This window comes from Pezoporus wallicus, unplaced genomic scaffold, assembly GCF_028554395.1.
Source record: "Pezoporus wallicus isolate ANWC-B61680 ecotype Strahan unplaced genomic scaffold, APGP_CSIRO_Pwel_v1 contig_13622, whole genome shotgun sequence".
In the NCBI taxonomy this organism is placed as follows: Eukaryota; Metazoa; Chordata; class Aves; order Psittaciformes; family Psittacidae; genus Pezoporus; species Pezoporus wallicus.
In genome coordinates, this window is record NW_026636904.1 from 98,866 (window position 1) to 111,412 (window position 12,547).

A 12,547-nucleotide genomic window follows, 5' to 3' on the forward strand; every position below is an offset into this window, starting at 1 on the left:
ATGATCATTTGGTAATGTAACAAAACCTGCAAGTCTGACCTGCAGGATTCTATTCTTTCCTCATTTATGTACATGATAATACAAAACTATTCGTCACTGTTTCTACAACAGGGGACATGAAAAATATTTTATTCTAAGAAAGTCCTAAGAGAACTTACACAGGGAGAAACTTGAAAAAGGCATTAAATAATTTCTGAGATGCAGATTATTCTCTCCCTCTCACAACACAAAAAAAAAGAGATTCAATGAAATGCAACAAATTCAAAAACAGTCATGCGAAACACTTGACTTGCAAACATATAACTAAACTATGGAACTTGCTGCCACAGGACACCCTCACAAGTGTTTAGGAGGGATGTTGAAATGATATAGAAATCTAGTGCTGGAGAACTTAGATTTTTTTACAAGCCCTAAAATTCTGTGTTTGAGACCCTAATTTAACTACTGTACTTTGCCTTTTTTCTTTTTTAACCCCTTTCTAGGAAGCACAAGCAGAGGTGGCTGCTGTACAGGATCACTCCCTAGTCCTGCCCAGGGTAACAGGTCTTGGGTGCACAATAGTGTACTGCAGGTTCATATTTAGACTGCTTATTCCTAACAGCTGCAGGTTCCTCCAGATTTGCTCTTTTCCAAATAACTGCCTAGAACCAATCTGTATTTGCATTGTTTATTTCTTTTCCCTGAGTGTATGAATTTACATTTATTAGCACTGAACTGCATCTTATTGCGTTCAGCCCACTGATCCGATTCTTCATGGCCACTCTGCTGTTCGGATTTGTGGTTAATAAATAATTCACTGTCTCAGGTTAGTTTGCTTGCTTTCCAATTTCAGCAGCACTGGTGAATCTGGCCACAATTCAAACTCTCTCTTCTCTAGCTAGTTAACAAAACTGTTAAGAGAAATTGTACCCTATTAGATGATCTTAAGGTCCTTTCCAACCCTAGTTATTCTATGATTCTATTACTTGCCTTAACAGTATCCCCCCCCAGTACTTCTCCTGTCTGAACTCTCTTCATTAACGATTACTCTTGTCAACTCCTCTGGTGTCTATGTACTTTGGAAGTTGCTACTTATGCATTTATGTATTACAGCACTCTTCCAAACTGTGAATCAACCGGTCAGAGATCCCCAGACCCCATGGGATTCCATTACAGCTCAAAAACTGAAATTCTGATCTTACAAATGCACCAATTTCAACTATTACATTGGGAATCCCACCGTGCTTGTTTGACATGAGTATCTTTCAGGCTTTTCCCTTCTGATTCTTTGCAGATATAGAATCACAGAATGGTTTGGGTAGGAAGGGACCTTAGAGATCACATAGCTCCAACTCCGTGCCATGGGCAGAGACATCCTCCATTAAACCAGGTTGCTCAAAGCCCTGACCAACCTGGCCATCACAAAACATTGATTTTTAGAAGTTCTGTATCTTCTACAGAGATTATACTGTACTTCCATGAAAGTCCATAAAGCCAAAGGACAATATTCACAGAGTATTGGATTAGACCTCCAGGTCTTTTAAAACATCTGGTATCAACTATGCCGATCAAGCTTACTCCTATTCACCCTCACCTTCTGTACTTGATAAACAATCTTAAATGTAGCCCTAGAGATGTCTGCATCTCTATTTCTACACTGCACACTTCTATCCCCTAAAAAGAAGCTTTCGCAATTTAGACTACTGTATTAACAAAAAATCCCAACATATAGCAAGGGCCAATGATAAAAAGCACTTAGGTGCTCAAGGCAAGTTCCAGCAGAACATCTTGGTGGTTTTTGATTGAGTGGGATGATAAGTGGATGAAAGCACACAGGGTGAAGGGTTTATAAATGCACGCACACACAAAAACCCCTTCAAGTCTTTGTATGAAGCTACATGTACTTGTAATGACAGCAAGTCAGAAATTGATCACAGTAGGGGGGAAGATCCACCACAAATTTCAAAAGTCAGACATCTGAGCTTCTGGTTGTTCTGCTGCTCCTTCACAATACACACACACACAGACTGAGATCTCAAAGCAAGCTTACCATTTGCCAATGATCTTATTGATGTAGCCAGCTTTCTTCAGCAGCTCTGGAAGCAGTAATTCAGAATCTGGGATTCCTCCTACTATATCCTGTGGCGTGTATGCTGCATAAAACAAACAAAAATCTTTCCAACTCTCAATAATATTAGGGAAAACAGCTCATGGCTACCCATCATTAGAAGCACTGTTACTGGATCAGAAACAGCAACTAGCTTGAAATCCCAGCAGTATAACTCCTTGGAAGTTCTCCCAGGTCATGAGATGAAGAAAATTAATTCAGAGAGATCAACAGATCTACACCCATTAGCACACCATGGCCAGCAATAAAGGGGGCTGCCATCACAGGATGAAGTTAAGACCCTTGAAAGGGGCAGGTCATAAAGAAAGCAAGTGCTGTAGGTGTGCACTGAAATTTCCTTTACTCTTGCAAATTTGCTTCCTGTTTTCTAAAACTACGGCTTTTTTCCCCTGAATCAAATGACCACTAAACTTGCTCAGGCTGCAAGAGCTTAAAGAAATGATACCTCTCTCTCAGTCTACAGTTATCTGGCCCTTCAGAATTCAAGGTGTGACTTTGCTTAGGATGGACACAGCCAAGCGCGTTTGCTGATCCATAGTCTGAAACAGCATGTAGCTGCTGATTCCTGCCCAAGCACATGGCATGTGTCACGTCATTATGAACATTATGGGACATTATGAACTGGTAATCTTCCCTGGAAGCACCATGGGCACAACAGTGCTGCCAAGGCTGAAATGGTTAGAGAAGTGGCTGCTCAATAAAACTGGAAGCAGCTTGTTCTTTACTCTGGGTGTTAACATACACCCCATGTGACTTTCTTTCACCAGACACCAATTAGACCACCCAGAGGAAACACTTCTCAGCCAGCAGAAGCAAATGGATCAACCAGCCTTGTTTATGTCTCTTAATTTGAGGAGGTTTTCTGCTTGATGAGGAGGAAGCAATAAATTTCACGCTCATTACCAGCAGTTAACATGGTAATCTTTTTGTGCCACTCTGGAAGATCCATAGGGAAGATCACCGAGCCAAGCCTTTGTTCAGAGCAATACTTCCTACAAAGCACAGAGGGAAATCAAGAGAGGAAGGCAAATCAGGAGTGAAGCCCATACCGTTTCTGGCATGTGCATTCGTGGTGTAAAATCCATTCCTGACAGGAAGACGGCCCGTCAACAGTGCTGCCCTGGCTGCAAATAACAAAAAAATGTTTTATTTTACATGCATTCTCTGCTTAATGTTAACATTACTACATTAAGGCTGAGGACAGCACGCTGACTAAAGCATGTCAGCGTCTTTCTGCCACAGCCAGCTAACTAAGATCACTCACATTCAAACAGGCAGGAACTCCCCTCTCCAGTGAGCCATGGAGATAGCCACATTCTGATAAGACACCATTTAACTTATTCCAGGACAAACCCGACTGAAATTTGGCCCCTCTCTTAAATTACCCACTGCTGAAGAATCCTTACTTTCAATAGTCAATGTAGCAGCTCTTCTATCTCAGTAACTATAAAAGGAACATCTGACATTTATATTTAAGAGGAAATCATAACATGAACTGATTAGATGCTTAAGGCTAAGTTTTTAAGCTTGCCTGAACACAAGCCATGTAATAGTGAAGAAAGAGCTGTCCAGCTTTGACAACAGAAGTCAGGTCCTGACTGCAGGGAATGTTTAAACAGATGTTTTACTTTAAGCATATACAGTACCACTGCTGGACTTAGCAGGACTTCAGCATATTTTAAATGCCTTTTCTCAGCAAGGACGTCATCAGCACGCTAACAAATTATATCCTAAATGAAAGCCCAAACAGAAAGCTCCTGTTCCCCATCTTTGTTTCAGTTCTTAGCTGTCAATCAGGTTTGAAAAAAAAAAAGACAGAGGGGAAAAAAAGAAAGAAAATAAACCCACATCAGAGAAAAAACAGTAATGATAAAAATATCTGTGACTCCCAGACCCAAACGTTTCTTTTATCTCTTGTCCCTTCCCCAAGAATCTTGCAAACCATGAGGGTCAAAACCAGGGCACAACCTGCTGCAAGAAAGTCTCACCAAAGCCAACGGAATCAAACTATGTACAATGTTCAGCAACAATATAGGTAGTGCTTTGTTTATCCCAAAATAAGAAAGATGAAAAAAAATGCAATGACTGCAGTTTTTAGAATACCGCACCATAATGTTGTAAATATTCCTTTAGCTAGACTGATTTGATCACTAAAACAGTGTTTTGTATGGACTGAAGATTGTCGGTTTTCCAAGCAAAACATAAATAAAAAGGGAGCAAAACGCAAGATCAAAGCACCAAATCCAAACGCTGTCCTGAGGGTAATCTCTGGTTTGGTTGCTAGTTTGTCAAACATCCCAAACTTCTCAGAAGGTGGCACACTTATACGTTAGTTTAAAACCCAAGTTTACTTACATGGAGAACAGAGGGGGTTGGCAGTATAAAAATCCAGGAAAAGCATCCCTTCTGAAGCCATCTGGTCTAAGTTAGGAGTCTCCTTAGAAGGCTCTCCGAAAACTCCCAAATCACCCCAACCCATCTGTAAAAGAACACATCAAAAGATGTAGAAGTACTTTTACTCTTCCACAACAATGCTTCTGGGCCCACATAACACTGTTATTGTATCCCTTCATTTCTAAATCTTTATAGTGCTCATCTCCCTACTTACGGAGTACTTCACAAATGTGATAAAAATTATCTTCCCCAACCCTGTGAAGCAGGGAACTATTACACTTCTTACTGAGGAATGGGAAACCAAGGCACACATGAGATTAACCGACTTGCTAATAGCCATTAAAACACTTGTAGCAGAACTGGGTAAGCACCCTAATGCCTTCACTCTTCCTCAAGTGCTGGATGACTGGCAAGCACACGTGTGAAGAAGGACAAGGAAGTTACAAGTGATATAATCGGTGTTGCACAGCTGCAAAGTCTGACCCTTCAGCCTCTGGCTCTCTGCAGTGGATCCCAGGACTCCACCTCAGCCTGCTGGACCTGGCAATCCATCTGTGTATGTGTAACTAGAAATGCAAAGCAAAGCTCTAAACCCCAAGGAAGTGCTGCAGGAAAAGGGAGGAAGCATTTATTTGAGAAGCAAGTTCTGGAGAGAAACCTGACAGAGGCATCACGTCTTGAAATGTGGAGAAACCAGTGTCTTGCTTATTTGTAAGACAGTGGGGTTTCACCCTGCATCTTCTCCGGGCATATGAGGGGTCATACCCCAGGAGAATCATAAAATTACTATCATGCTGTCTACATTCATTGCTGAAAACTATTACTGGTAATAATACAAATAAAACTGACTTAAAACAGAAGGTTCTAGAAGGGAACAATTTAATGAGCAATTAGGCACCATGGTTGCTAGAGATTATATTATGCTTTAAAAAAGGCAATAGCTTTCTTTAATATAGATGCGTATCAGGTGAGCAACTGATAGAGAGGGTGTAACGTACTGAGATTTTTAGAAAGCCATCTGTTTGGCCCCATCTGAGAGTCCAACATTTACACTGCAGTGGTGCAGTTTGGAAAAGAAAACTATTGGAGAGCTGCAGAGCCGTCTGCTGAGGTTGGAGCAAGGAGCAAATAAACATTACAGCCTACCACTAGGATGTGGAATTAAAATGAATTCAGTGGGATCACCACCCAATTCTCCATTCTTCAGTATCTCTATCATCAAGGAAGAAAGAAAAAAACAGTATCGTGTTGTTCCAGTTCACAATCACAGAAGTTACTGAAGGATTAAAGTAAAAAAGACCATGGAGATGCATTTTTAACTAACAAATTATTAAATAAATAGATAGTTCATAGAAGGTTCAGTCAGGATCTGTACCTTATCATGTCTCACACTGTAACACTTCTGGAGTGGGATAATCACTGTCCCAAGGAACTTTCATCTTGAATATTACAAATGCCAGCTGGGAAAGGAGGTGTGTGGGGGGCATATTCCTGAATGGGGAATTGAGATGGACTGCAGGCTCAGCTGGGCAGAAAAACTCGTCTTACAAGGTAATTATCTTGTACTGGAGTGTAGAAACACAATGAAAACCAGTCATGCTGAATCGGCAGAAGGAGCCAAACAGGCGATAAGAGCTTGCCCACCCTTCGAGGCACACACCCACCCTCATTTGCTTTTCGAGCAGCTTAAAACAGAACACAACACGTTCCTACCACAAACACACCTGACAGATGACACCACAGTATTCAGGACAGAAGCAAACCAGGAAGATGCCAGCAACAGGATTGTGTTGGAAAATAATATATTTCCTTGCCCAGGTGGCTAAGACCACCCCAGGTTGCAAAAGTGAAAAGACTTTTAATTGGAAATAAATCTGTGATTATTTCCATTTTTTAGTGACTTATTGCCTTTTTTTTTTCCCCCTCCCCCTCAGTTCAGAAGGCAAAATTTAGCAGAATTAGTTTTCTTCTGGTTAAGGTTTTCAAGAGGTAAGTGTGGGTTTCTAAAACATTTCCTTAAACATCTTGGGAGTTTATTTCTCTACACTTGTAGACGCACCTTATTCAGTGCTACTACAGATACCTCCATTGCTGTTATTGGAAGATATTGTCACGATTATTTTTGTAGGCTACAAAACCAAGCCTTAATTTCAGGGTGATTCTACCAAGGCTTGAAAACCACCGAGACACCCTGTTTTTCAACATACACCAGCCAGTGGAATCCTTTGCCAAGGACTGCGGAGTTCATTTCTCATCATGCTCAGTCATTATAAATGGACTAATAGATGACATTATTAAACCTGTAAAGTATGTAGGTGTTGTATGCACCTGTTCCAAAAGGCTTGTGCATGGGCTTGACTTTACAGGTCTGAGAAGTCTCACTTGTTTTCAGCAGAGCATGAAGAATAACAAGGGGTTTGTGTGCAGTCTCCAGCACAAATCACCTCGGGAAGTTCTGTCCTGAAGGAGGGGCAGGGCAGGGGTACACCAGACCTACCACCATTTCTTCACCACTTTTTACAGAAAATTAGGAAAGGAAATGAGGAAGAAAGCGACTGAGCATGAGGAAGTACTTACACAAAGTCCTTACAGACTTATTCAGATATTCCTGCTTATTTCAATCAAACTTTTCCAGACCGCCACATCAACCCACACCTGAATCCCTGTGCTGGAGGCCTCTGACCATGAATCACGGCACAAACCCTGCTCACGTGCCATCACACAGGCTGAATATGAAGCCCTGGAAGGGATGATGTGTGAACCTGGGAACTGTAACCTAGGCTGGATCATGCCCACAAAGAACACCAGGGCCCCATGCCCTTGGGTGACATGGTTTAGTGTGAGGTGTCCCTGCCCATGGCAGGGGGGTTGGAACCAGATGATCTTAAGGTCCTTTCCAACCCTAACTATTCTATGGTTCTATGATTCCATGCACATCAGGGACAGCTCTGCAGGACTGAGATGGAGCTGATGAAGCAAACAAATGCTCAAGACGCACTCTCAAAAGAGAAGCCTCGCCAGGCCCAAAATCGCCCCTCGATGTGCACTTAGGACACCCAAACCCAGCGCAATTTGCAGGGTAAGGCTCACGGGGAACCAGCCTGATGAAACTGCACCAGCGCAGCTTTGGACCCCTGCCCATGCACCTCAATACCCCAGTGAGCTCAGGGACCACCACCACGCACACACCACACACACTCCCCATACACCAGCGCAACGCGTTTGACAGCAGCCGTGCCCACAGGGTGCCGGTGCTCAAACCATAACCCCCATAGAACCCCACAGGCGCCCCTCCGCCAGCCCTGGGAGCCCCCCCCCTCATCACAAGGGCCCTGCTCCCACCCCAGTGACCCACCGCAGCCCACACCCCATAACACGCACTCTATGGAGCCGAGTCCCCACTTTACCTCAGCCACACCGGCCCCTTCCCATGGACCCAAATCCCCCTCAGCGTCACCCCTCACAAGCGACTTCCTCCCAGTGACACGGACCACCACAGGCCTCCCCCCCCCCACCGGCCCCACTCACGTCGTCCATGAGGAGCAGGACGATGTTGGGGGGCGCGGAGGCCGCGGCGAGGCCTAGGGCCCAGCACAGGCCCAGCGGCACCAGCACCGCCTTCGCCATGGCAACCGCCGCCCCGCGCTGCTGCCGCGCCTCACGTGACAGGCGGCCCGCCTGACGGGACGCGCGGTGGAGGCGGGGACAAGATGGCGGTGTGCATCGCCGTGATCGCCAAGGAGGTGGGGATGGACCTCGGGCTGTGGGGCCGGAGCAGGGGCGGATGGAGTGGGGATGGGCCTCGGGTTGTGGGGCACGGGAGCTGTGGGGCCTCAGGGGAGGTGAGGGGAGAGATCAGGTTGTGGGGCCTGAGGGTGGCAGGGGGTCAAGTGCAGCAGTGGGGCCTGAGGAAGGGTGAGGGGAGATCTCAGGTTGTGGGGCCTGAGGGTGGCAGGGGGTCAAGTGCAGCAGTGGGGCCTGAGGAAGGGTGAGGGGAGATCTCAGGTTGTGGGGCCTGAAGGTGGCGGGGGAGCTGTGGGGCATGAGGAGAGGAGAGGTGAGTGGAGAGCGTGTGGGTCTGTGGTTGTGGGGCCTAGCAGAAGCAAGGAAGGGAGCAGAACTGACGCCGTGGGGCTGGCTGTGGGGTAGGGGTGATGGGAAAGGGCCGGGTCCCAGGTTGTGGGGCATAAGTAGGGGTGAAGGGAGTGGGACAGAGCCTTGGTGGGTATGTGGGGGAGCAGGGCAGGCACTGGAGCTCGAAGTGAGCTGGCTGGGACCAGGGCAGTGAGTGCAGGGGCAGCGTGAGGGTGCCCTGTGGTGTTATGCTGCCAGGGGAAGAGATGGGTTTTCCTCAGAAAGAGGGGGAGAGAGGCTCTGCTGGGGCAGGTCAAGCAGTGGAGAGACCTGAGCCTTGTGCAGTGCCTCCCTTTTGCAGCTGATTCTCCTGGTGCTGGTATATGGAGATCTGCACAAGTGCTACAAGGTGTAAAGGGGAGCTGTGCATGTGAAATGCTTAAAATACCTTACTTCTGACAGCAGCAGTTCTTTGGGTAGGAGCACTGTCGTGGCATCACTTATACAGCGGAGCGGCCACTCCTACTCAGTGTAGTTTGTTCTGCTCCTCAGAACTATCCCCTGTACATCCGGAGCGTTCCAAGTGAGAATGAGCTGAAGTTCCACTACACCGTGCACACTTCACTCGATGTCGTGGATGAAAAGATCTCTGCAATGGGCAAGGCCCTCGTAGATCAGAGGGAACTGTACCTAGGGCTCCTCTACCCCACTGAGGACTACAAGGTGTATCTTTCTGATGCCTTTTCCCATGCCATTTTGTATTTATTTATGTATTTATATGTATTTATTTTACATGTATTATTGTGCATTTATTTATGTATTTATAGAAGCCCCTTCTTTCTTGGAAGGGGCTCTGCATAGAAAGCCTCTCTTCCTACTTGGTGCTGTATTAAAGACATCAGCATAAAACACATGTCCTTGTTCACTGACCAGTTTGTCACATAGAGGCTCAGGTTTGGTGCCTTGGTCAGTTCAGAAGCTGCTTCATTGCCCACCGGGCAGTGGAAAACCCCTACTTTTACCCTACATGAGGGAGTGCAATGTATGATGAGTGCCTGGTCCAACTAGACTTCACCTTTCACTGACTGGGTGCTTTAGTCCCTGCTTAGCTAAAACACTTGACTGACTAGAATAAAGCTTAAACTCTTTAATACCACCAGTGAAAGTAGCAGGAGTGTGAAGGTCTCTGGCAAAGTACCTAAATCCCGTGTACCTAAATGTGGTCTGATTTCTTTATACTCCATGGCCATGTTTATAAGTCACAGAATTGATCTTTGAGCTTTCTTCATCTTTTCCTCTGAATCCCACAGATGGGAGTTATCTGCAGGCCTGATTTCTGGGTTTTTATAACCTGGTTGTTCATTTTTGAAGTTTAAGATCAGCCACACTGGCTGACATTGGAACATCTCCCAAAGAGGAATAAATAAGTTGGCTGTGTCATTAAAATGGTTTCCCCAAAATAGCTAGGGGGAGGCTGACTTTTGAAACTGCAAGGCATGCCTTACTGGCCAGTATAGGAGCAAGCTTGTCCTGGAGTTATGAAAGATGGAAGAAGTCAGATAGAAAAGGGATTCAGTTCCTGCCAAATAGCATCTTGCTTACCTCATCTAGTCCTAGCTACGTGCTGGGCATAGCAAGAATGTGTTGTTTCCTCTCAGCTTGTTTCTTTGAGTTTATGTCAGCCTGCATCAGTTGCTTTGCCAGGCTCTGGTGTGTCAGAAGCACTTGCCTTAACAGCTGCGCAGATACGGCTATGTGACAAATTCCAGGGTGAAGTTTGTTATGGTGGTGGATTCTTCAAACACAGCACTTCGAGACAACGAGATCCGCAGTGTAAGTGCAGGACGTGAGCATGACTTACCAATCAGTGTTTTTGCTACTTATTCATAAAGTGCTGAGAAGCAAAAAAAGTATTAATTAAACTACAATCTCTTTTCAGATGTTCCGAAAGCTGCACAATTCATATACAGATATAATGTGTAACCCCTTTTATAACCCTGGGGACCGTATCCATTCCAGGTAAGTTGAGCATACTAATATTTGTCATCTTTCTGGAACTTGCAGTATACCCACAATGTAACAGCAGCAAGAGCATGACCCCTGTGGCTGACCATTTCAGATGTTCATGCCTAAATGGAGAAGAGCTGTGTTGCCTTTAGGCCATTTCTGTGTAACAGAAAATTGATAGTCTCATGACTGCCTCACTCCTACCTCAGAACTGGTGGTAGAAACACTGATGCAAGAAAATTTGTTTCTTGGAGAGAAAAAAAAACATCACCTGTTTCGTAGGTGACAGAAATAAACATACTTGTAAGCAGAGCAGGTTAAAAAGTGAACAACTGCACTTGTTCAGGGCTTATCCTTGAGTAAGGACACGTGTAATTGGAAGGGCCAGTGCCTCCCATTTCTTGCCTGTAATCTCACAGGGGATTCTAGTAATGTTTGGACCTTCTGTTGCCTGGGCAAAAACACCTTCTTACACTTTGCTGAGGTCTGCAGCCAGGGTGAAACCTATCCTTACTTTAGCTTAGTTAAAAGTTATTACTTACCCAACAAAGCATAGTTAAAAACAAGGCATTCAGCACAGGGAAAACCATCTTGTTAACCAGCAAAAGACATTGTTAGCCATTGCCTTTGTTACAATAGGTGTGCTGGGCAGAACTAGCTGCTTCCTCTAATATTCTGTGTTCATTCCCTTCTCTAGGGCTTTTGATAATATGGTGAACTCCATGATGATGCAGGTGTGCTGAAGCACTGCCCCTGATCCATGTGTTGAGGACGTCTCCCATGTGCAGCAGTGTGCATAAAGTGATGTATATATTGTCTTTGTTCTGTGCAATATCTTAAATTTATTCTATGTAAATAAACTGGACACCTGCAAGGTCTTCATGCATTTCATCTCCAGCAAACCTGAGTATAGCACAGACATCACTGTTCATCTTTATGCCTTCAGGCAACATGTGAGAGCCAGCTCTTCCTTCAGGAAGGTCAGCCTATGTCAGATAGGTTTGTTCCCTGCAGAAATGCATGCAGCTGTGCTTCTGTGCAAGTCAGATGTTTCTGTAGAAATTGAGCTTTGTGTAAAAACAGCAGTTCCTGCTGTGCTGATGATTAGAGCAAGAACAGCTGCACAAGAGGCAGCTAAGTGATTATTATTAGGTCAACCTAGATTTCAGTCAGCTGAGATGCAGAGTGACATTGATCCTCAGAAGCACTGGTGCTTCAGAGCAGTTCCTCTGAAGCAGGGGAAGCACATCAGCCACAGAAGTCCTTTTGCTCTTTTTCACCCCTCTTTGCTCAGGACTGTTCATTCTGACAGGAACATCACAAGCAATGCTCACTTCAAACATACTTGGGCTTTTGTCCTGGTTTTCCTGTTAGGAGCACTCAGATCTGTATGTACTTACTCCATTAGTTCTTGGAAAGAGAAAACTCTGCAAGTCAGCTGAAGGCTTCAGGTTTCTCTACACCCCCAGACACTGTTTACATACTTGAGAGAGCTCTGCCAATAGCAAATAGCTGGTCTCAAAACAGCACCTTGAACCCAATCAAACCTTGCACTTCCTGGGGGAAGGTCTTTGGGTGACTCACATTTGACAGCACCTCCTGATATTCACACTCACACCTCATTCAGGCTGGCCAAGCACACTTAACAGCTATTTCTAGCCCAGGTAGCACAGCTGGGATAAATCCACACAAAAAGATTAAGACAGGATTGCACAGCTGCCTGGCTCATCCCAAACTAATCTCTATTAGCATCTCCTCCCCCTGCAGCTCTCTGCTGTTGTAATTAAAGACTGCCAAATCAATACCAGGTATTTGTATAGGAAAACCCCACCAAGTAGGCTAGAAAAGCTTCTTAATTGCTTGTGCAGTACATTCATACTACACAAGGCTGTGCAGCTACAGCATGGTCAGCAGAAGTAACACAGGCAGGCATAGGCACTAGCCAGCTACTTGGTCACACACCTC

At 45.0% G+C, this 12,547-nt stretch overlaps 2 protein-coding genes across 4 annotated transcripts in view; one reads left to right on the top strand and one right to left on the bottom strand.

The window, feature by feature from the left end:
* The window catches only part of GALNS (galactosamine (N-acetyl)-6-sulfatase), a 48,804-nt gene extending 40,653 nt beyond the window's left edge, over positions 1-8,151 (bottom strand). For all 3 annotated transcript variants that reach the window (XM_057402216.1, XM_057402215.1, XM_057402217.1), the window contains exons 1-4: positions 8,030-8,151; positions 4,463-4,586; positions 3,157-3,231; positions 2,030-2,132 (exon numbers count right to left, since the gene is read on the bottom strand). In XM_057402216.1, coding sequence (XP_057258199.1) covers positions 2,030-2,132; positions 3,157-3,231; positions 4,463-4,586; positions 8,030-8,128 — 401 coding nt within the window. In that variant the 5' untranslated portion in view covers positions 8,129-8,151. The remainder of the gene's footprint in view (positions 1-2,029; positions 2,133-3,156; positions 3,232-4,462; positions 4,587-8,029) is intronic.
* Positions 8,152-8,158: 7 nt separating this feature from the next.
* Positions 8,159-11,473, top strand: TRAPPC2L (trafficking protein particle complex subunit 2L). Its single transcript, XM_057402218.1, has 5 exons — positions 8,159-8,244; positions 9,128-9,300; positions 10,321-10,408; positions 10,515-10,594; positions 11,280-11,473. Exons 1-5 carry the CDS (start codon positions 8,212-8,214, stop codon positions 11,323-11,325), a joined length of 420 nt encoding a protein of 139 aa, XP_057258201.1. The 5' UTR covers positions 8,159-8,211; the 3' UTR covers positions 11,326-11,473.
* Positions 11,474-12,547: the final 1,074 nt, after the last annotated feature.